The 25,381-nt window shown below is 41.9% G+C and overlaps 1 protein-coding gene across 1 annotated transcript in view; it reads left to right on the plus strand.

Moving 5' to 3' along the window:
- UBAC2 (UBA domain containing 2) overlaps window positions 1-25,381 on the plus strand; it is a 153,173-nt gene that overhangs the window by 125,562 nt on the left and 2,230 nt on the right. Inside the window, exons 8-9 of the mRNA XM_069970710.1 lie at window positions 9,677-9,922; window positions 21,921-22,025. Coding sequence (XP_069826811.1) covers window positions 9,677-9,922; window positions 21,921-22,025 — 351 coding nt within the window. The remainder of the gene's footprint in view (window positions 1-9,676; window positions 9,923-21,920; window positions 22,026-25,381) is intronic.

Genomic DNA, 25,381 nt, shown 5'->3' on the forward strand with positions numbered 1-25,381 from the left:
AACGACCGCGGGCGTAAGTGTACGCCCCCAAAACCCGTGCCTTAACGCAAACGGGCGTACATTTACGCCCGCGGTTTCCCCGATCGCTGCATGTACACACCCAGCGATCAGGGAAGATGGCCTGCTATAATGTATAGCAGGCCATCCCTGCTTGTCGGCACGGGGGGTGATTAACCCCTCCCGTGCTGACGATCACCGCTATTGGCTGATAATTCAGATCAGCCAATGGTGGCGATCTGCAGCTTTTTGGGTCATCGGTGACCCGATGGCCCGGAAAGCAATGGCGGTCGGTTATGTCCGAGGTAGGCACCGACCGCCATTACTGTTAAAAGTAACGGTGGCCACGGTGCCACGTCCCGATCGCCAGGACCGTCCGGGACCGGCTGGCCGATCACGACGATATAAGTACCCCATGAAAGGGTTAAATACCTGTTGTGGACACCTCATCTAGGTAGCTGAGGTGTCCAGAGCAGGTATTGACACATACTCACCGGATCCAGCGTCCCGATCGCGTCTTCCGGGTTCCGATCGCGTCCTCTTCTTCGTCGGCGTCTTCGTCTTTTTCCGGCGGTCCCCATCGGCAATCATCGGCTCCAGCGTCGTCAAACTTCGGCTTTTTCCGGAATTTGCGTTCTACTGCCCCCTAGAGGCTGATAAGTGTATAGAATACACATATCAGTAGCTATAGGGTTGAAGAAAGTTTGTGTTTTTTTCCAATTTTTTTTCAATTTTTTTTTTTTCCGCACCCTATCGCCGCTGATCAGCATCGCACATAAGTACGCCGCTGATCAGCAACTCCTCCTTTTTGGCGTAGGGTGTTTTTTTCCTATATCCTACAGGCACGGTCTGCTGATAAGTGCCGCACATAAGTGCGGCATTTATCGGCAACTCCTTTCTTGGCGTAGTTTTTTTTTTTATACTTAATGTTAAAAAAAAACATGTAAAAAACACCATTACACTACACGGAATAAAGTTTTACACTACACCACTACACATTTACATACCCCATATACTAGTCCCCGTATAAAGATGGCCCCCAGGGTGTTTTCGGTGTCGGACGCATACGCTATTATTGCCCCGAAACCGAAACAGCCAGTGAGGATAAATGGGAGGATCCTTCTTTCCTCCATTCAACCTCATCATCCAGTGACGTGTCTGGAGTAGCGTAGCGTACACTGTCCCCCGGACACGTCTTTTCCGCCAGTACCGTCCCAATAAGAGATCACGGTATGGTGTGAAATTCTACAAACTCTGTGAGAGTACCTCAGGGTACACTTACAGATTTAGGGTACATGCACACTGCAGAATGGCGAAGGATAACCCTTTGTGCATTCCGCAGCTGGCACCCACCGGCGGACTGATGCGGGCGCGCGTCTCCGCCCATGTCATAGACTCTATCCTATGCACGGGCTGATTCCATCGTCCATCTAAAGAATGAACACGTTTGACGGAGAGCGGAATCCGCTCGTGCATAGAATGGAGTCTATGACACGGGCGGAGACGCGCGCCTCCATCAGTCCGCCGGCGGGTGCCAGCTGCGGAATGCACAAAGGGTTATCCTTCGCCATTCCGCAGTGTGCACGTACCCTTAGAGTGTATGAAGGAAGGGACACCCGAATCCAGCCCCCAGATGCCCCCCCCCCCATCCTCAGAGTTAGTGGGGAGATCGTTGGGGAACTGATCTTCCCACTGCTGGATAAAGGTCACCACCTGTACGGGGATAACTTTTATACCAGCACCCCCTCTTCTGGTCCCTTGCTGCCTGAGCTACTATAGCTTGTGGCACGATCCGAAAATATCAGAAGCAGTAATAGAGCCCTGATATTTAGCAGCCATGGAGCGGACCCAGCGCTTCTGGATATGAAGGACCCCGTATCGCACCAGGACAACATTTTCCAGGTGACGTCCCCCACACTGGAGAAAGGAAGACCCCAGAAGAAGTGCAGAGTGTGGCGTAACGGGGGATCAGGAAGGACACCATTTTCTAGTGTGCCACCGTCCTGATCGCCCCGGCCTCTGCATACTGGATCGCTTCAAGGCGTACCACACGTCATCGGAGTTCTACATTATCTAAATTCTGTCCCTTATTCATATTTCAGGGGTCATGTTGATCCGGGGATTATTCTGATCGCCATTATGGAGTCAGGAAGGAATTTTTTCCCAGTGATGAGGCTACTGTCGTCTGCCTTACGAGGGTTTTTTTGCCTTCCTCTGGATCAACACAGGTTGAATTTGATGGACACCTATCATTTTCAACCTTATAAACTAATAATTGGCCTAATACCCCTAAATAAATTAGAATTGTCCCTTTTCCCCAGCTAAATAGGTATGGCCGCCATTCCCATTAGAGGATGCCATGATGCAATTACAAAGCCTCTGTGCGGCCAGGACAGTAGAAACCCCCCACAAGTGACCCCATTCTGGAAACTACACCCCATAAGGAATCTAACAAGGGGGGCAGCGGGGATATGGCCCCCTGGTGACGGCCACATTTTGGACGTGAAAATGAAAAAAATGGTATTTTTTATTTTCACGGCACATGTTCTACATATGTGCCTGTTACCAGTGGGGTCCATATGCTCACTGCACCCCTTGTTAGATTCCTTATGGGGTGTAGTTTCCAGAATGGGGTCACTTGTGGGGGGTTTCTACTGTCCTGGCAGAACAGGAGCTTTGTAATTGCGACATGGCCTCCTTCCTGCATTCCAGCCTCTAAATGGCGCTCTGTCCCTTTGGTGGCTTGCCCTGTGCCCATATGGCACATTATGTCCACATGTGGGGTATTTTCGTACTCAGGGGAAATTACCCTACACTCTTTGCGATTATTTTCTTTTTTAACCCCTTGTGGAAATGAAAAAAAATCAAGGCTAGACCAACATTTAGTGTAATTTGTTTTAAATTTTTACTCTACATTATTGATCTTGTCTTGATTTTTTCATTTTCACAAGGGGCTAAAAAATAAAAAAACACAAAATTTGTAGAGCAATTTCCCCTGAGTACGGAAATACCCCACATGTGGACATAAAGCGCCATGCGGGTGCAGGGTAAGCCTCCAAAGGGAAGGAGCGCCATTTGGTTTTTTGAGGCTGGATTTGGCTGGAATGGATTTCGAGGGGCCATGTTGCATTTAAAAGGCCCCTGTGTTGCCAAGACAGTTGAAACCCCGCACAAGTGACCCCATTATGGAAACTACACCCCTCAGGAAATGTAACAAGGGGTGTAGTGAGCATATGGACCCAGCTGGTGACGGGCACAAATGTGGAACAATGTGGCGTGAAAATGAAATATTACATTTTTTACACTATAATGTTGGTCTAGCCTTGAATTTATCATTTTCAAAAGGGGTTAAAAGAGAAAAAAACACACAAAATGTTTAGAGCAATTTCCCCCGAGTCCGTAAATACCCCACATGTGGACATAAAGCGCCATGTGGGTGCAGGGCAAGCCTCCGAAGGGAAGGAGCACCAATTGGATTTTGGAGGTTGGATTTGGCTAGAATGGATGATGAACGCCATGTCGCATTTACAGAGCCCTCGTGCTGCCAAGACAGTGGAAACCCACCGCAAGTGACCCCATTCTGGAAACTACATCCCTTAAGGAATCTAACAAGGGGTGCAATGAGGATATGGACCCCTTGATGACAGGCACATTTGTGCCGTGAAAGTGAAAAAATGAAAATTTTCACTTTCACGTCACATTGTTCCACATTTGTGCCCGTCACCAGTGGGGTCCATATGCTCACTGCACCCCTTGTTAGATTCCTTGAGGGGTGTAGTTTCCATAATGGGGTCACTTGTGGGGGTTTCCAGTGTTTTGGCAGCACGAGGGCTCTGTAAATGCGACGTGGCCCTTGAAATCCATTCCAGTGAAATCCAGCTTCCAAAAGCCAATTGGCGCTCCTTCCCTTTGGAGGCTCGTCCTGTACCCGCTTGGCACTTTATGTCCACATGTGGGGTATTTCTGTACTCGAGAGAAACTGCGCTACATGTTTTGTGTTTTTTTTTTCCTTTTATCCCTTTGTGAAAATGAAAAATTGAAGTCTAGAACAACATTTTAGTGTAAAAAATACTTTTGTCTTTTTTCACGCCATATTGTTGGGAAAATCTGTGAAGCACCTGTGGGGTCCAGATGCTCACCGCACCCCTAGTTACATTCCTTGAGGGGTGTAGTTTTCTGAATGGTGTCCCTTTAGTGGTGTTTTTTAGGTTTTGGCACCCCAGAGCCTCTGCCAAGCTGAAGTGGTATAGTCAGAAATGACCAAATATAACGGAGCCATTGAAATGCACTAGGCGCTCCTTTATATCTGAGGCTTGTGGTTGCGTCAAATAGCGCAATAGGGCCACATATGGGGTATTTATATAAACTGCAGAAACGGGGCAATAAATATTGGGGTGCATTTCTCTGGTAATAAGTTTATAATTATGAAAAATATTGGATTACAATAAAATCTCTGCACAGAAAATTAAAATTTTCAAATTTCTTACACGCTTAGCTTTTATTTCTGTGACTCCCCTAAAGGGTAAAAAAAACTTTCTGGATGTGCTTTTGCAGAGTTTTGGGGGTGCAGTTTCTGAAATGGGGTGCTTTGTGGGGCTTTCTAACATACAGTCCCCTTAAATACACTTTAAGGCTGGGTTCACACTATGTATATTTGAGGCTGTATTTGTGAGGCTGTATAGCAACCAAAACCAGGAGTGGATTGAAAACACAGAAAGGCTCTGTTCACATAATGTTGTAATTGAGTGGATGGCCATCATTTAATGGCAAATATGTGCTGTTATTTTAAAACAACGGCTGTGGTATTGAAATAATGGCCGTTATTTACTGTTATATGGCGGCCATCCACTCAATTTCAATATTGTGTGAACAGATCCTTTCTGTGTTTTCAATCCACTCCTGGTTTTGGTTGCTATGAGGACCTGACATGAGGACCAAATACAGCCTCAAATATACATAGTGTGAACCCAGCCCCCACCTGAACAGGTCCCTAAAAATATCTGATTTTGAAATTTTACAGAAAATTTGGAAATTTGCTGCTAATGTTTTACGCTTTCTATTGTCTAAAAAAAATGAAATACAGTTTAATAAATGCCGCCAACATAAAGTAGACATGTTGCTAATGCTATTTAATATATAATTTATGTGGCATAACCATTTTCTGTATAAGCAGAAAAGTTTTAAAGTTGGAAAAATGCATTTTTTTTACAATTTTTCACGTTATTTTGTTTTTTTCATAAAGATTCGTTATAAGTATCGACTCCAATTTACAAGAAATGTGAAGTACAATATGTCACGAGAAAACAATCTCAGAAGGATAAGTAAAAGCATCCCGAAGTTATTAATGAATAAAGTGACACAGATCATATTCATAAAATTTGCTCCGGTCCTTAAGGCCATTTTAGGCCCGGTCCTTAAGGGGTTAAAAGTTGTTTTTTAGGAAAATAACTGCATCACCTGCCGAACGGACCCCAGGACAGATCTTGGATTAAAAGCAGCTATCTGATGGTACAAGTGGTTGGGGGGGTCATATTGTCGGTACAGTCTCGCTTTAAAGGGGTAGTGCGGCGCTTAACATTTATTCACAAAACAATACACATAACAAAGTTATACAACTTTGTAATGTGTGTTATGTAAGTGAATGGCCCCCTTCCCCATGTTCCCCCCCACCGGAAGTGTGGCTGTGCTCAGCCAATCGCGGCTGAGCAGCTGATGACGCAGCAGAGGGGAGCCGGCTTGAGGGATGGCTGGAGCGGTTCGGCCGGTCTCCCGAAGATGTCGTTATTGTCCCAAGATGGCGGCTGGGGGTCGACAGTAATGCGGTGAGTATAATCCACCACACTTCCGGGGTTGGGGAAACACGGGGAAGGGGGCCATTCACTTACATAACACACATTACAAAGTTGTATAACTTTGTAATGTGTGTTATTTAGTGAATAACTTTAATGAACTTGCAGTTACCAGACTTTCCAAGTATTGTAGCGGATGCCATATATTCCCTTCTCCTGAGCTCTCCCAGCACACAAGGGTATGGACACCTTATAGGTACCAGTAGCTGCTGCAGAAGCAAGTTGAGGGTTATGGCACTTCCATCCAGCAGTGTCCAACGTACTAGTACAGCTCATGCTTTTTCTTTAAAGGGATTTTATTATCATGAAATATAATTGGTAAACTCAGATGTGCAGCACATACATATATGTAAAGGTGTACACATATGCTGTTTTTGTAAAGTACATAAATCTCTATTGTTTTTTCCCCCCACCGATCTAATCACTTCGTTTTTTTCCCCTTCATGGATCCTTACCTCAGCACATTACTCTGTATCTGACCAGGTGCTTATCATTTAGGCTGGGTTCACACTACGTATATTTCAGTCAGTATATTTCAGTCAGTATTGCAACCAAAACCAGGAGTGTATTAAAAACACAGAAAGGATCTGTTCACACAATGTTGAAATTGAGTGGATGGCCGCCATTTAATGGCAATTATTTGCTGTTATTTTAGAACAATGGCTGTTATATTGAAATAATGGCCGTTATTTACTGTTATATGGCGGCCATCCACTCAATTTCAACATTGTGTGAACAGATCCTTTCTGTGTTTTTAATGCACTCCTGGTTTTGGGTGCAATATGAGGACCACAATACTGACTGAAATATACGTAGTGTGAACCCAGCCTAATACTGTTAACACAAATGGGTGGCAGTTCTCTGTAGAGATGCTTTTCTGTTCTCCCGTAGCCATATGCTCAATGTACGAAATGTGTCTGTATTTACTGATCTAATTACCATCGTGAGAAATCACTAGGTGCATTATAAAATAGCATGTGTAAACATGGGAACCTTTACGTTTGACACAGTATATCACTAATCTACAAGATGATATCCGTAGAAACTTTTGGGTGTAACAGAAAAATATGTAAATTATGCTTAACTCCTGAACTATGCTTAAATAGGATTTGTTTTTAAGTATTTTTTCACCTCTGTATGCTTTGAGCTTTCTATGCATTTAAAAAAAATTTACTTGGTTTAGATAACCTCTTTGCAAGTGACCTATCAAGTTCCTCCTTTGGTACGACAGCAAGGACAGAAAGTGAAGTAACATAAAAAGCCACTACTTTGTATAGGCATCATTTTATTAAAGTAAAGACTTACCTACATACACAGTTAAAGTCTTACATATGGTAAATAAACCCCTATGCTCCTCTCTTCTGTTTTAATTGTGTACAGATGTGAAAATCCCCCCCCCCTTAATTTACAATTCTATATGTAGGCAAAAAAAGGGTCTGAGGAGCCTCAGTCACATCTCAAAACACGGGAATAGACAAATATTCTTGGGAAGGAAACCCATTGTTAAGGGGTGCCTCCCAGTGGGGAGATCACCAAGCCACTCTGATACATAGCCCCTTAAGTCACACTCTGTTGTGCATATTAGGACACAAATAGGGAAATACCAGGGTGGCCCCTTTTGTGTCAAAGTCTAACAGTTGCGAGTATTGCGACATAAGAAGGGAGATACTAAAGCCAGGCAGCCATCCAGAGACAGTTGTTTTGGGTTATTGCCCCTCATCAGTGTGCAGTAGGATTCTGGCGAATGGGGGTAATGAATAGTAGACCAGCAAAACACAACAATCACTGAGCTTAAGGAGGTCAACAAAAAATTCTATGGAGTACTCATTCAAAAGTCTCAATTGACACAGGAGGGATATCTGGCTATTTCCCTGTTTTGAGACTCGTGACTAAGGCTTCACAGACTAATTTTTTACAGGGCATTGTATCAGTCCAGACTCTTGAATGAGTACTACTTTCATTTTTTTTTTTTTTTTTTTGCTGCCCCTCTTGAACTCAGTGAGTTGTTGTTGAGTTTTGCAATGAAGTACAGCTACAATCTGCATTAAGTAAATAGTAATTAATGGACCTATGAATGTGTTCACCCTTAAAAACTACTCCAGGGGGTAAAAAAAGAAAAAAACCTCCGAAAGATAATTTTTATACTTACCCTCACTGTGGAGAGTCTTTCGCAGCACATAATTTGTCTGTCCTGGGATACCAGCGCTTGCCCATCACAGTCTTTTGTTCTTTACCACTTCCTGGTTCAGCCCTTCAAAACTCCCCCCCCCCCCCCCCCCCCCCTTCGTTTAGCTGCTCAGATGCCTTACAGCTTGCTCAGCCAATCTGAGTCACCTGCTGAGGCTGCAGAGGAGGCTGGGGTGTGTCAGATGGTTGACAGCTTGCTCAGCCAATCGCAGCTGAGCAAGCTGTCAGTGTTCTGGTGACGCTAGTTAGGCCAGCCTCCCTCTACAGATGATGTAGTCAGATGGCGGCATCTGTAGTTTCCGTGGTTGACAGTATACTTTTTAATGCTTCCAGGGGGTCCAAGAGTGTGGACATAGGGAAGGGAACAAGACCAGTAATTATAGCACATTAAAAGATTTTATGACTTCATGATGTGTTTTAATTGCCTGAAAAAAGTGGTGTGAGTTGTCCTTTAAAGTTCTCTAGTAATGGAAAATATTTTATATGTTGCTGCTGCTCCTTTGAACATAATAAAGATGCTATGCTTACCTCACCACTCAGATATTAAATGGCAAGATTTATAGATATCTGATTCCAGACAGTGTGGATATCTGATTCCAGACATGCTGTTCATAAGATGGCTGACATGGAGGAGCATGTGACCATGCCCCATCTCCAGTGTCCACCATAGGCATATACAGGCTCAGTGTTGCACACTGGAGATGGGGCATGGTCACATCCTCCTCCATGTTGGCCATCTTATGGACAGAATCACCACAGAGTAGGACAGCACAGCCTGAAGGAGGGGAGTCTGATATTAGTTCTATGAGGTACACTAGCAGCTGCTATCAGTATATACAGTGAGTACAATTACTAATACTGTATACTGAGCAATTTTATTATAGAATGGTCAACCTCTTTAAAGTTGATAGGATTGAGTAGAATCTGTTATGCTATGGTCTAGATTACCATGTGTCATATGTTTATCAGGAGCAGGTGTTGATACAGATGTGCACATTATGTAGCAAAATTGAGTCATTATTAGCCATATTGGAATGTGTCACAGGTAAAAACCAGAAAACAGCACTGCATGCACATTATTTTTACTGATGAAAATGTCAATCAGATACCAGTGTGTAAGTTTTTTCCTGTACTGGTTCGTGGGTAGCTTATGACAACCGCTGCTCCGGAACTGCACAGACACATTTAAGGAGTTGCATGCCTAAAGACCTTTGTGGATTTCTAGAATGGCGACCACTAGATAAGTATAATTTTAGTATTGGGGTATGCTATTTTGTTTTCCATTTTTTCCAAGAACTGACGTTAGAAAAAATCTTCAAAAGAATTGTAAATAATAGGGCAGATTCTCTAATGCTGTCTAGTATAGTTATTACAGTGGTTCATGCTTTTTATAAAATGTGAGTAAACTATCTGACATCCAAATTAACAATATCACAGACACATCCCATCCCGATGAGTGTGAATTTAGGTAATATAATACAAAAGTTTATAAAACTTCTAAATGTCATGATGTTTTTTTTTAATTATGCATATTTACCATTTGTTAATGTGGTCCACAAGGTATTAAATTTGGATTTATAAATAGAATTTGGAAATAAATAGAATTGTATAAATACTATTTTTTTTTTATTTTTTTTTTACAGATTTCTGGATTGTTTTACAGCAGGGATATTTTAAATGTTCGACAAGTTCTATGTGTTCCAAATTGGGTAGCTAAAGTCTTCTCCCAGACTGTGGAGCCATTATTCTCATCTGTGGAGCCTATTAGCGAGGCTCATGTTGGCATGGGCGCGACAGTGGACATCCAAAGGCAACAAAGAATAGAGTTACTTGATCAGCAGTTAATGCTTTCACAACTTTCCCAGTTGGGAAGGAGGCGCCAAGATCAGGTATGTCTTAGCTTGCAAAGTTGACTGCTTATATAAGTCGCTCTTAAGTTGTCTGAAGAGGTAGAGCTGTGGATCAGCTTAAGGTTGGGGGGGGGGGGTCTGTCTGGGTGGGCTCCCAACCAATTATGTTACCCATAAGGAACCTCAGCAGACAACAATGCTTTTCAAATAAAAAGGGTTCTTTTTTGCTACATTACTAATAGTGATTCTAAATCTCACATACTGTATATAACCAGGTAAAAATTTTAGGGGCTATCCAGGAATAGAAAAACATGGCTGCTCTCCTACAAAAACAGCATCACACCTGTCCTCAGTTTATGTGTGGTATTGAAGCTCAGTTCCACTGAAGTGAATGGAGCAAAGTCTTAATACTGCACACAACCAGTGTGGTGCTGTTTTTGGAAGAAGGTAGCTAAATTGTGCTAATCCTGGATAAACCCTTTAAGTGTCTACAGTGCAGTTACATTCAGTGACTCACAGGGAGGCATCACAGCAGAGCTGCTTGTTTTTCCTTTTCTTCTCCATCTGGCCAACCTTATCATGACTTCTTGGGGATGCTTTGTCTCTGCAGAATCTGCCACATTTTAGGCTCTTGGCATCAGCACCATCCTCCCCTTTATTCAATCCCCATCCTTTTTTATACTGTACCAGTACTCACTTTTAGTATTGTAGAACAGTTTGGACCCTTACCTAGTACTTATATTACTCTATGCATTCAACTTTACCCTCATATAGTAGGTAAGCCCCTTCTATCTCCCCATGTAGTACTAAGGAAATGTAAAACCTTATTTCCTTTAACAATTTGTATAACACATCATGTAAGGTTCATAGTAAACAAAACACTACACATATGTAATGCACATGAATTATCACAGTGTGTTGCATTGCTGTTGCTAATGATAAATTATATATAAATATTAGGGCTGGGCGGTATACCGTGAAAATACCGATACCGTCTCTGGCGTCGGTTAACCGACCTCAACTTTGCCAGGACGGTATCTGCGGTATTTCCCATGTTTGTGTGCTGAGCAGCGACGCAGGGATGCCGGCAGCCAAGCAGGATGTGGCTGCAGCGGATCGGATGAAGGATCACTGAGCTCTGACACTACAGCCTGGGGAGAGCAGCGGCCAAGTGCAGCCTCTAAGTGTCCTGCGCTCTCCTCCTGGGCCTCTCTCCCCGGTCAGCACATGCAGCACAGAGCCGAGGACCGGACTGCTTCTGCTGGAGTGACCGCTCTGCCCCCTCCCCCTCCTGTCACTGCCAGGACCCGTCCTTTCAAACAGGGCAATTGCCGCACAGAGCAGTGACCTGGAGCCAGAGCGGTTCCAGAGGCTCCAGTCACTGTGCACTGCCACACTTCTCCCCCTCCGAGTAACTAACAGCAGCAGCTCTCATGAGGTAACCTCTTCCTACTGTGTGCTGCTGCCGTCCACACAGCCCTCCCCCGTCACCAGTCTCCGGGAGGTACACTCTACAGCCGCAGGGTTGTAAATCATTATCCCCCCCCCCCCCAGGCCAGATAACTATCGAAGCTGGGATAGGGACAGTGTCTGTGTAGCAGCAGGTTATTGCACGGAGGAGCCGCTTTCTTGTTTAGCTGCCGTGCTCTGTCTATTATCACTGACACCCGAGGCAGAGGCTAAAGGAGGCAGCGGTTTCTCAATTCTCTATGTACACAGAGCATAGCAGAGCTGTCTCAGTTCATGGACACTAAAATAGCAGAGCTGTCTCAGTAGTCTCCTGTGTGTAGAGACCTGTCCCCCCTCCTATGTGTATATACAGAGACCTGTCCCCCCTCCTATGTGTATATACAGAGACCTGTCCCCCCTCCTATGTGTATATACAGAGACCTGTCCCCCCTCTTGTGTGTGTGTATATACAGAGACCTGTCCCCCCTCTTGTGTGTGTGTGTATATACAGAGACCTGTCCCCCCTCTTGTGTGTGTGTATATACAGAGACCTGTCCCCCCTCTTGTGTGTGTGTATATACAGAGACCTGTCCCCCCTCTTGTGTGTGTGTGTGTGTGTGTGTGTATATACAGAGACCTGTCCCCCCTCTTGTGTGTGTGTGTGTGTGTATATACAGAGACCTGTCCCCCCTCTTGTGTGTGTATATACAGAGACCTGTCCCCCCTCTTGTGTGTGTGTATATACAGAGACCTGTCCCCCCTCTTGTATAAATAGAGCTGTTTAAGGGTGTTCACATCACGTTTTTCTCCACAAGTCGGGCTACACGTCAGGAATCAGTGAAAAAAGGATGCGTGCAGCCCGACGTGAAACTGGCGGCCACATTGACTTTAATGAGCAGGACAGAGTCATTATGTGACTGTGTTCTGCTCATTTGCTGAACGTACACGGCTTTTGTGCAGGGCTCAAAAGCACGGTCGACTAGATCCTGCGCAAAAGCCGTGTACTTTCAGCAAATGAGCAAAACAGTCACATAATGGCTCTGTCCTGCTCTTTATAGTCAATGTGGCCGTCATCTGGCCGTCGGCCGCACGTTGGGCTGCACGTCCGCATCCTTTTTTCACTGATTGCTGACATGTAGCCCGACGTGTGGAGAAAAACAAGATGTGAACATACCCTAACTCTGCTGAGACCCCTAATAATAACAAATAGACTAATTTCACAGCCTTGTGTTGCTGCTGAGTAAGTTACTTTTTTTTTTTTTTTTTAAACAAAATATCCTGAGTTTGGCACAGACAAGTGGGTGTGGCTTACAAAGGGGCGTGTCATAATTATCGTTCAATTATCGTTACCGCAGCTACATGTGCGATAAACCGCGATATTGATTTAGGCCATTATCGCCCAGCCCTAATAAATATATTATATTTATTGTCCACTTTATTAATGACACATGCCAAAACAGATTATAAGGATGCCTGTGGATGTAACCATCCACATAATATATAAGTGTGTGCTTTATTTGTATCTTCCATGAATCTCTACTACTTTGCTAGTGGCTGTTTTACAGAAAATTTTCCCAGATTGCTGTGGATTTGTGGCAACAGCATATGAAGCACAGTGTTACCAGGACACATTATTAAAATATGCTTGGATGTATTTTTATAGCTTATTCTCTGACTAATTTGCATGAAGAAGCAGGTGGTTTATGCTATAGCTGTATTCTGTTACTATATGGACAGGCAATGTGTTATTAAAGCAGGAAACCGTCTAGTACTTCCTCAGCTCTGATCAAACCACAGGCATCATTTTCTAAGTTTTAAAACACAACAAAATTCTGATTTTGTAATCTCATCTGATTTAGATACAACAGCAGATATGGCTTATCCTAAGGTTAAGCCATCAGGTGCTAATTGGTGTAGTACTGACTCACTGTTCTGTCCCCCAGTAAATGGGGCCAAAAACAGTTTGCTTCATTCACTGTATAGTCGGGGTACAGTGTTGCTGCAGCTTAACATCCATTCAAGTAAGTGGAAGCTGAGCTGCAGTAATTGGCCTCATTAGCTTCTGACCCTGTTCACTGTGCAATGCCAGCACCAAACAGCTGATTGGCGGGGAGATTAGCGTTAGCACGGCACAGATCAGCAATTGATGGGTTATATCACAAGGATGATCTTTCTAACTTTGTTAGCATTGAATATCTCTTTAATTTTTTATAGGAATCATTTATAATATTTGGCAGGAACATTTTACATTGCTGTTCTAGAGTTTAGTAAAGGTTTATCACATATCAGAAAAAACTTATAGTTCTATTAAATCCTAATTATTGTTCTTGGCATAGTACTGTTAAGTGTGTGGGCACCCTTAGAAATTTAAGTTGCTCAGATTCAGCTCTGAAGTTGTTTGTTGACAGCTATGCTTGCAAATGTCAGGATTACACTAGTTGCCATTCCTTATATTTGGGCTGTCATGTGCTCATTAGTTCAGTGTAAGGGTAGGCCGCGGAATCCCACCTGCCTCAGTGTGCCATCGCTCGTGTAATAAAAGACAATGATCAGCCAACGTGATGTCGGCTGAACGTTGTCCTTTACTGTAATTCAGCATGTTTAAAGACTAACGATCCAGATAGCAACGATCTGCTGCTGTCACTCCATGTAATAGGATTGGTGGCAGCAGACCGCCGTTATCTTCTATGGGCTGCCCATAGAATGATTTAACAATCACCTGGACCACCCGCAGCTCCCCGCCCCCTCCCCCACTCTTTCCTACTCATGTCAGCGTGTAGTAGTAGCACTGGCGGGGAGCAAGAGTTGCTGACCTCACAGGTCGATGCTTGCTTGCTCCTGCAAGAGACTAAAGACAAGAAGTCTTACCTGTACAGAGAGTCATAGCTCAATGTGTCCGTCAATGATATGTCTGCCTTCTCTGTGAGCGCTTAAATGACCTGGAAAACACGAGACTTCCTGTATTTAGTCTCTTTGAAAAAAAAAAAAAAAGTCAAAACACAGGAAGTGCTGTGTTTTCCAAAATAACTATAAAAAAATAATGAATGTAAATCGCAAACTTGTTTTATATCACATCTACTGTTGACTTAGATTTTGAAATTATAACAACAGTGACACTTTGAATGCATTAACATGTATGTGAGCTCTACAAAAAAGATTCCCCAAAATGGGTGAACACATTTTCACTGTGAAAGCTCAACATTTATTTTAAAAAAATATGCTCTCAGTTCTGCCATGTCTTGTTGATGACTAATATGTTCCTTATTTGCAGCAAGTTTTTAGCTTCACTAACGCCCTTCCCTTTATATATCTAGTTATAGAGCTGCAGTTTATGCTGCTGTGATCTGTGTGCATATTGTAAGAAACAAAACCCCCGCTAGTGTACACCCGCTCTGGATTTGCAAAGAGACGTATGCCATGCAGCAGCCTCAGACATCTACACCATCTCAGAGCTAGTGTAGAGTTTCAGTACAGTTTACGCATTGTAACAGGTGTAATTCATAGAAAATTCGGCCTCATGGGGGGCGGCAGTGTAAAATTCTGCCCTTTTGTTGCTGAAATTGGTCCCAACAGTACATGTACGCAGAAATTTGTATTGCACTATATAGTTATACTTTGCATGACCACATCTATGGATAGATACATATTTTCAAGTGAGTCTCCCTTTGTGTATCATAATCCTTCCCTTTCTCAAAACATAACTGTCATCTATATTAACCCCTTACATGTCGTTCAAACGTGTCAAAAGTTATAGTGTTACTGTGATTTACATTTTTTTTTTTTACTCAAAAAGCTGTTTCTCAGGCCTCCCCTCTTCTTATTTGTTTATTATCAGGCAAAGCCGTCTTCATTAAAGATGAGCGAAGTGAATACGGGTTTGGGGAGTCCATTATAACCTATGGAGGGGTCGAGGGGGGTGAGAGCAGACAAGCAGCTGTACAGTTTGCAGACTGTCTGGGCACATAAAACACTGGACTCAGAGGTTAGATAGGTCAGTGCAGGTCTGGGAGTTCGGTGAGAGGAGATTGCCGGATGTAGTGTTTTTCAGTTCTGCCTTTTCTCCTTTCCGTGCTCATTCACCCTGCTCGACCCCTCCATAGAGCATAATGAACACAGTAATCCTGCTTCTTCTGAAGTGAGGGGGAAGGTAAGACAACAGCTTTTTGAGTACAGAAGGCAACTCTTTTGCTGACTAAAACCTATTACAGAGTTTCTTAAAATCGCTTGTACCTTACAACCGGCCAGGTACCATATTTTTCGCTTTATAAGACGCTTTTTTTTAGCAAGGAAATATCGTGCTAAAAAGTGCCTGCGTCTTATTTACAGGAGACAGGGCAGCCCGATGGTCCGAAAGGCTACATTAGCTGTGCAGTCCTCTCCTTTCTTCTGTCGGTACTGATCAGTGAGATCAGTGCCCGACAGGAGAGAAATCGGGAGGGGATATGCACGGCAACCTGCTGAAGGACTTTCAGAAGCTGAAGGACCTTCGGTGATGTCACAGTCATGTGATTAGTCACATGACTGTGACATCAGCGAAGGTCCTTCAGCTCACATTCCCGCAGGTCCTACATTAAATGTTCGCTTCTAAGTACAGAGCAACAGAGGTATGTGTGTTGCCCTCTGTGTGTGTGTGTGTGTGTGTGTTACCCTGTGTGTGTTGATATAACATTGTGTGTGCTTGTGGATATGTTTGTACAGCTGAGTGTGTGTGATATAGCTGAGCTGAGAGTGTATGGTGTAGCAGAGCTGAATGTGTAGCTGAGCTGAAAGTGTATGGTGTAGCAGAGCTGAATGTGTAGCTGAGCTGAGAGTGTATGGTGTAGCAGAGCTGAATGTGTAGCTGAGCTGAGAGTGTATGGTGTAGCAGAGCTGAATGTGTAGCTGAGCTGAGAGTGTATGGTGTAGCAGAGCTGCTGAGAGTGTATGGTGTAGCAAAGCTGAGTGTGTAGCTGAGCTGAGAGTGTATGGTGTAGCAGAGCTGAATGTGTAGCTGAGCTGAGAGTGTATGGTGTAGCAGAGCTGAGTTTTTTTGTGCATGCACTGTCATTTGAATAAACTTTGACCCCTTCACTGCATTATCCCCTTCATGACCTTAGACCACAAGGGAAGTTTATTTAGCATAAAATATTTTTTTCCTGTTTTCAGTGGTCCAAATCAGGGGTGCGTCTTATAGACAGGTGCGTCTTATAAAGCGACAAATACAGTATTTTAGCACTTCCCCTGGCTATAACTTAGGGGCCTATTCCATGGAGCGATAATCGTCCGAATCTGTTTAATTTGTCCGATTATCGCTCCGTGGAATAGAGACAACGATCAGCCGATGATCGTGTCATCAGCTGGTAATTTATTTAGGTTCAAACCTAAAATCATCGGGCACCGACCGCACATCGCTGCGTGGAATAGCGATGCGCGGCGGGCGACCGACGATTTCACAAGTACCATACATTACCTAAGCATGTCGCAGGTCTTCTCCTGGGCTCCTTCTTCCTCCTGGCCCCGCACGCAGCAGCAGCTTCGGTGCGGCCTTTCTTAGCTGACAGACCGCTCAGCCAATCACTGGCCAGGACCGCCGCGGCCAGTAAAGCTGCACCGAAGCTGCTTAGGTAACATGCTTAGGTAATGAATGCTGTTTAAAGAAAGGCTGCAAGGACATGGGTAACGTTGTCCCTGCAACCCTCGCTAAACGATTATTGGGCTGTATAATAGACTCAGTAAACGATTACTGGGCCTATTACATTATTGATCGGGCCCCCATTGGTCCATGGAATAGCACCTTTAGACTCTCAGCAGATCTCAGGGCTAAGGTCCGGTACAAGCTTACCTTCAGACATGACCAACAAGTCAAAAAGTTAAAACAAATAAAAGAACTCCTTTAAGATCCTACATTTAACAAACATAAATAATGTCTGAATGTGACAAATATGATGATTCTACAGATTTAAAAAAAAATAATAAAAAATAGTTTACTTGGTGTTTTTCTGGATGTCCCCATTATTTAGAAAATAGAAATAAAACAACTTTCTTAGGATGCACATTATTATACCCATCACTGATAGTGAACATGTATATAACACTTTTAATACATACATTTATTTCAAACATTCTCTTAATCATTCTCAGAATACCTGCTTGACAGGAAACACATATTGCTAGCACACATTGCTCTGCTGTATGGGTATATAGTTTCCTTTGCCCTGGCTTCCTGCTTGCTCCATTTCTTTATTTTCATATTGTCCAAACCTCACTGACAAGATATGTACCCTTTCTGTCTTAGTTTTCTTATCTGCTTTGTGATTTTATATATAAAGCAGGAGGGTATATATAATCAGTAACCTGAGTACTTATGCTTCATGCCTCTAGCATGTTTAGTTATACCTTACTTTATGGATACTAAAGCAATACCAAGTCACCAAAGTTAAAAGGGGAAAATTTACTAAGACTGGTATTTCAGTTACTGTTTTAGGCTGGGTTCACAGTACGTATATTTCAGTCAGTATTGTGGTCCTCATATTGCAACCAAAACCAGGAGTGGATTAAAAACACAGAAAGGATCTGTTCACACAATGTTGAAATAGAGTGGATGGCCGCCATTTAATGGCAAATATTTGCTGTTATTTTAAAACAACGACTGTTATATTGAAATATTGGCAGTTATTTACTGTTATATGGCGGCCATCCACTTAATTTCAACATTGTGTGAACAGAGCATTTCTGTGTTTTTAATCCACTCCTGGTTTTGGTTGCAATATGAGGACCACAACACTGACTGAAATATACGTAGTGTGAACCCAGCCTTAAAGTATACATTTAATTTCAAGGGACTTTTTAAGATCATTAGCCTGTGTGTATATGAAGAGCAGCGCTATATCTTGCCATTATTTATACTAGTATATGGCCTTTTTTTTTTTTTTTAGGAGATTTCTGCTTTGCAGGCTAAGGCAATGTTCACACACTGTCTTTTTTTGGCCGTTTGACGGCCGTTTTTTAGGATGGCCTTAATTAAGTCCAACTAACAACTGTTATTTCATACTGATGTCCGTCAATATGTAAATAACAGCCATCATTATTAATTAATAGCCATTATTTGGATTTAAAATAGCGGACATCCTTAAAAAAGAAGATTTGTGAATATAGCCTAAAACTGTAATTTTTAGTCCACACACCAGAGTTGGTGGGCATAACCTACCGTCTATACTGTCTGCAATACACAGCTTATACAGAGAGAAGGTCCTGCACTTCTGCACAGTCTAAGGGCCATATTACACGAAACGCTGATCTGCTGTCATTGTTCTGTTGTTTTCCTGTCGCTTGGCTAAGTATTCAATGATTGGTATAATGTCAGTGGTGGGCGGAGTTATAGATAAGATGTTACAGGAGGGAGGGGAAGGACAAAGGAGCTTAGGCAGAGTAGACCAGGAAGTGAAGAATTTCAGCGACTTCAGGGTATAAATCAGGATGTGCTGCAGACAAACAGCCCAATTCATGTTACAGAAACATATGAAAAAACAAGCTTAGATTGTGGGGGTGGGGATTGAACAGGGTCAAATATTTAAGTGGAGTTCCCCTTTAAAATGTTCGTATCAGATAAGTTAAGGGATTAGAACAGGTAAAAATTTGACCCTCAGAAGAGTTTAATGGTCTAATTGCTTTAATGATAGTTAGTACTATTCTGATATTGTGAATAAAGTATAAAGTGAATGTACCACTTTGCGTAATAATATATATTTTTAATATAACCTGGTCAGTGTGTAGATCCTGAGATCTATGTGCTGGTACCGACAAGATTGTAAAAAAAAAAAAAATGGTTACTCAAAGTGATAAATTCACTTTAAAAATCAGGGATTTGTTTTATCTTTCTAGTGGTTTGCATTTTGTTAGATGTGTACTGCAATCAAAGTTTTACTTTCACATTTATGAAACTATTCTCACGTTAAGGCTGGGTTCACACTATGTATATTTCAGGCTGTATTTGGTCCTCATGTCAGGTCCTCATGGCAACCTAAACCGGGAGTGGATTGAAAACCCAGAAAGGATCTGTTCACACAATGTTGAAATTGAGTGGATGGCCGCCATATAACGGTAAATAACTTCCATTATTTCAATATAACAGCCGTTGTTTTAAAATAACAGCAAATATTTGCCATTAAATGACGGCCATCCACTCAATTACAACATTATGTGAACATAGCCTTTCTGTGTTTTCAATCCACTCCTTGTTTTGGTTGCTATACAGCCTCACAAATACAGCCTCAAATATACATAGTGTGAACCCAGCCTAAGGCTGTAAGATACGATCACAGAATACACAACAACCTAGCTGTGTAAGTGTAAAGTCTACTAATTACACTATGTAACTTATGACCGTTTATAAATGCAGTTATCTTGTCGACTGCATCTTTTTATCAAACGTACCACTCTTATATGTTGTATAGCAAGAAGATCTAAACTGTATTATCTTCTACAAGTCTGATTTCATGATCTGCTCTGCACTGTATAAAACACATTGATGCTTTTTTTAAAGATAAGAAATACAGCCATAATCTTATAGCTACATCTTTTAAAGAATTAGTGTGGTTTTGAGATCATATATCTGTAAGTTACCAGGTCTGGTGTTCAGTAATCTAGATCATGACTAAATCAAAAGATTAAAGTTCTGCAGGGACATCTTGGTGCATACATAGTAAAGTGTAGACCTAAAGCATACCAATAGTAAAGTGTAGACCTAAAGCATACCAATAGTAAAGTGTAGACCTAAAGCATACCAATAGTAAAGTGTAGACCTAACGCATACCAATAGTAAAGTGTAGACCTAAAGCATACCAATAGTAAAGTGTAGACCTAAAGCATTGTTTTAATATATTCTTGCATGGGTTTGTAATAACAAGGTGATTTTAGTGCTGCTATTAAACCCCTGAGAACCCCCACCATAATGCACAGCTATTTCTCATTCATTCATTTTAGGGGGTAGGACCTGTTTTTCAGTATTACACACACAGGCCCAGAATTATTAATCTGCCTGAGACAAAAATCATACATATTTTTCAAATAGGAAAATATTCAAATAGGAAATGACAAATAGCAACTAATTACAGTCAAAGTGTTTCTTTTTTTGTCTGGGAGATGGTTTCCTTCTCCCTTTGTTGCACAGTACAGGACCTGCCTTTCTCTGCTATGCCATCATTTATTTTTGTGAAAGTATCTTGGACAGGCTGTCATTGTGCTGGGGTGATGATTTACACAGTACACTACTATACATGGCATGTGGAGGTAGAAGGGGTTACTGCTTCACTGACTCTTCAAAGTCCTACGCGCAAACATAAAAGAAACAAATGCAGCACAACAAGGAAAGGGTTACACTAAGCACTGTACTGCTGCAGATGACATGGATGCTTAACCTTGTACATGTAATAGCAGGAAGTAAGGGGTTACACTAAGCATACCCTCTGTCTCCGTTGTACAGTTATGGCATACCATACCATAACAAAATAGAATACCATAAGAAGGTGTTTGTACCCTTTAAAACTAATTTTATGTTTTTAATCTCTTAAAGGGAATCTAGGTACAGAGCTACAGACCCCAGCAGTTAGGGCATAGTGAGATGAAACAGACTGTACCTTTTGTTAACTATGTTCACTCTTTCTCTACTTCTGCTGCTGTTTGCTAGTATAGCTTAATGGTCAGAGAGTTAATGGCTAGCCACAGCGGCATGCCCCCTCATTCCTCCTCCGCACCTTGCCCCACAGGATTAATGTGCAGGGCTCAGCTTCCAGTACAGAGCCCTGTACATCAATTCAGTACAGCAACAGGTGATGACATACAAGGTTAATCTTATGAGACTGTGTATTCTGCATAAAGTCCAGCCAAAACTTTTATTAAAGTATTGTATTACCCCCCCCCCCCCCCCCCCCCCCAAAAGTTGTACAAATCACCAATATACACTTATTATGGGAAATGCACATAAAGTGCTTTTTTTCCCTCCACTAACTACTGCATCAAGGCTTTACTTTCTTGATAAAAATGGTGACGTCACGACCCGCAGCCTTCTCCTGGCCCAGGCACCACTCATCTGGCAACCGCTTGCTGGCCTCCGCCCCCCCCCCCCCTGGGCTGCCGCTGCTTCTCCTCTCTGCTGGGGTTCTTCCCACAGTGGGTGTTGATTGTCTCTGCTGCAGCGGCAGGTAGAAGCAGCAGATGCCCAGGGGGTAGAGATTCCTAGCGGCGGGAGAAGCAGCGGCCACCAGGGCAGGGGGCTTCCTAGCAGCGGGGGGAAATGTAGCGGCTGCCCCGGGGGAAAGCCGGCAGGCGGGTGCTGGATCTGCAGTTCCAGGGCTAAGAGAAGTTCCCGTGGAGCTTCTGCAGCCAAGAGGAGGCTGCAGGTCATTATGTCACCGTTTTTATCAAGGAAGTGAAACCTTGATTCAGAAGTACGGGAAGAAAAACTGTTTGTTTTGAGGGGCAATACAATACTTTAATAAAAATTTTGGCCTGACTTATATTTGCTCAGTATATTATGCAGTGTTTTGCAGTACAATGTAAATTTTGCTGACAGATTACAGAGTCTTATATATTTCTTTATCTTCAAATCTAGGGTGGTATATTTGGTTGGAACCGCCTGTTCCAACCACTGCGGCAACGACGAGTTGTCAATCATGCAGAACCCCAAGCTCCTCCTCCTCCAGCACCTGAAGAGCAGGTAAGACATATGATACTCATTAGTATTTAATAATAAAAAAAAGTTGCCATATTTAGTATGTCTTTCTGTAATTCTGTGTTGCATGGGCCTTGTACTTGTAATAAATAATTAACTATTGGAGGAACTGTGGAGGTCAAATATTGGGGCAGCCGTGAGTACAGGCTTTTCACACTAGGAAATGTACTGTTAAAAGAATTTACTGCACAACCCCTTTAATAATTAAGATTATTTAGCCTAGTAAAAAAGTCTTTTTGACCAAAGCATTTACCTTCTCTTGGTGTAACGTTTATCATTACTTAATGTAATACAGCTATATGTAATTTGGCCCACAGAACATAAATAGCAAAGCTCATTTATATAAGCAGGTAAAAACACAGATGAAATGTTAGAATTTTTCCCCCCCCAAAGATCAATGTATGCAAAGTTGCTGAAAATACCATAGCTAGATGAAAGTACAGTATCAAACAGTTTTAGATTATGGAATTCCCCAGGTTTTGCTTTTCCACTTCCTACTCAGAAAAGAAAAATCACCATTCATTGTCTTTTTTTTTTTTTTTTTTTTTTTTTTTTTTAAACACGTATCATTTAAATAGTTTGCCACTGTTCACTTTACCTGTAGAAGTCTTCTAGTTATGACTACTCTATGTTGCTCAATTTTTTTTAAAAGAAATTAAATACGCAACAATACGCTTAACTTTCTTTCCGATATCAAAAAATATAGAAAGAGAAATAAAAAACACAAAAAGCAAGAAAAAGCTTGGGAGCGGTAGTTGAGTGTGCCTCCTTTTTCCAAACACTTAACATTTGTTTGAGGGACAAGCCCCCTCAGTACATATACCCAATATATATAACATATGCCGATTCTTTGAGAAAGTCATAGAAACATAGAAGATTTTCGGCAGAAAAAGACCACTGGGTCCATCTAGTCTGCCCTTTTAGTATTTTCATTCTTATTATCTTAGGATAGATATATGTTTATCCCAGGCATGTTTAAATTCTGTTATTGTAGATTTACCAACCACATCTGCTGGGAGTTTGTTCCAATTATCTACTACTCTGTCAGTAAAGTAATATTTTCTCACGTTGCTTCTGATCTTTTCTCCCAACTAACCTCTCACTGTGTCCTCTTGTTCTTGAGTTCAGTTTTTTCTAAAAATATTTCCCTCCTGAACCCTATTTAGTCCTTTAACATACCTAACCCTTTGAGGACCAAGCTCAAAATGACCCAGTGGACCTAGCAAATTTTCATTTTTGGGTTTTTGTTTTTTCCTCCTACCCTTCTAAGAGCTCTAGCGCTTTCAGTTTTCTATCTACAAGTCATGTAAGTGCTTGTTTTTTTACAGGAGTCGTAGTACTTTGTAATGGCGTCTTTCATTCTACCATAACATGTATGATGGAACCCCCAAAATTATTATTTATGAAGAAATTGGTGAAATTGTTAAAAAGAATGCAATATGGTAATGTTTGGAGGGTTCCTGTGTCTACGTAATGCACTATACGGTAAAAATGACATGATACCATTATTCTATAGGTCAGCCCGAACACAACCATATGCAGGTTTACACAAATTTTCTAATGTTATATATATTGTTTTTAATGGAATCCTTTTTCTTGCAATTAATTATTAATAAAATGGGCCTATTGTGACGCTTAGAACAGTTTTATTTTTTCACCTATGGGGCTCTATGGGGTGTCATTTTTTCCGCCATGATCTCTAGTTTTTATTAATACCATATTTGTGAAGATCGGACGTTTTGATCACATTTTACAATATATATATATATATATATATATATATATATATATATATATATATATATATATATATATATATATATATAAAAATTGTTAAAAACGTTAAAATCACCACCCTTTCCCATTATATAAATAAAACATATAAAAATAAATAAACATATAATATACCGTAGCGTGCGTAATTGTCCGATCTATTAAAATATAACAATCGTCATTGCAAACCGCAAGCAGCGTAAACGTAAAGAGGGAAATAAGTGGGTAGATTGACGATTTTTCGTTACAATATATATATATATATATATATATATATATATATAGTAACAAAAAATCGTCAATCTACCTACTTATTTCCCTCTTTACGTTTACGCTGCTTGCGGTTTGCAATGACGATCGTTATATTTTAATCGGACAATTACGCACGCTACGGTATATTATATGTTTATTTATTTTTATATGTTTTATTTATATAATGGGAAAGGGTGGTGATTTTAACGTTTATTGGGGGAGGGGCTTTGGGGTGTTTGTAAAAACATTTTTACTTTTTTTTTTTTTTTTTTACACACATTTTAAGTCCCATTGGGGGACTTTTACATACAGTTATTACATTAAACACACTGATCATTGCTATGCTATAGGCATAGCACTGATCAGTGTGATAGGCGCTCTGCTGATTAAGCCTGCCTGTGGCGGACTTAATCCTTAGAGCGCCGATCGGACCGCATGGAGGCAGGTGAGAGACCTCCGGCGGTCCGATAAAGCGATTGGGACCTCCGCAGTCACTCTTCGGGGTCCCGATCGGTAAGTGACAGGGGACTGCCCCGTCACTTACACTAAGACGCCGCAGTTGCGCCGTTTAAGGGGTTAATGACACGCTGCAGCACTATCGCTGCAGCCTGGCATTAACGTTGAGGGCCCGGCTGCTCACTGCAGCCGGCCCCCACCTGCTATGAAGCGCCCTTCGCTCCAAAGCGTGCTTCATAGCTCAGGACGTACCGATACTTCCTTAGTCGTCTAGGGGTTAAAGGTTTCAATCATGTCTCCCCTTTCCCTTCTTTCCCCCAGACTATACAGATTCAAATCCTTAAGCCTTTCCTAAAAAGGTTTTATGCCGCACACCCTCTACCATAGCAGTCTGATGAAACATGTCAGGATAAAGGCATGGATATATTTTAATTATTATTACAGTCATCCAATCTTGTAGCATTATTGTGTAGGAAGGGGAAACAGAAAGAGATGAGCTACAGGTAGCGAGCCTATACAAAATCTACTAGGTTCACAGAATAGCACTACGAGTACCCCAGAACTTGGACGTGTAAAGGAATACAAATAATATACACAGACTGCTCTCCTTAAATACACCACATATAATACAAGAGTGTCCAATATAGTAAAAAATAGAAAACTATAGTTTTTGATGTGGCATTTTGAGCCAAAGCTACGAAAGTAACAGAATTTTATATCGGAAAGAGTACATTTTGGGACATTCCCTCTGGAAAAAAAAAATTAATGAAACCACACATAAGTTTTACTTGCAGGATTATGCTATGCCGTTATATGTGCCCCTTTGAATTTTGTTGGGAATAGAAATCCTTCACCCTGAA

The sequence above is a fragment of the Dendropsophus ebraccatus genome, chromosome 5, assembly GCF_027789765.1.
Source record: "Dendropsophus ebraccatus isolate aDenEbr1 chromosome 5, aDenEbr1.pat, whole genome shotgun sequence".
NCBI lineage: Eukaryota > Metazoa > Chordata > Amphibia > Anura > Hylidae > Dendropsophus > Dendropsophus ebraccatus.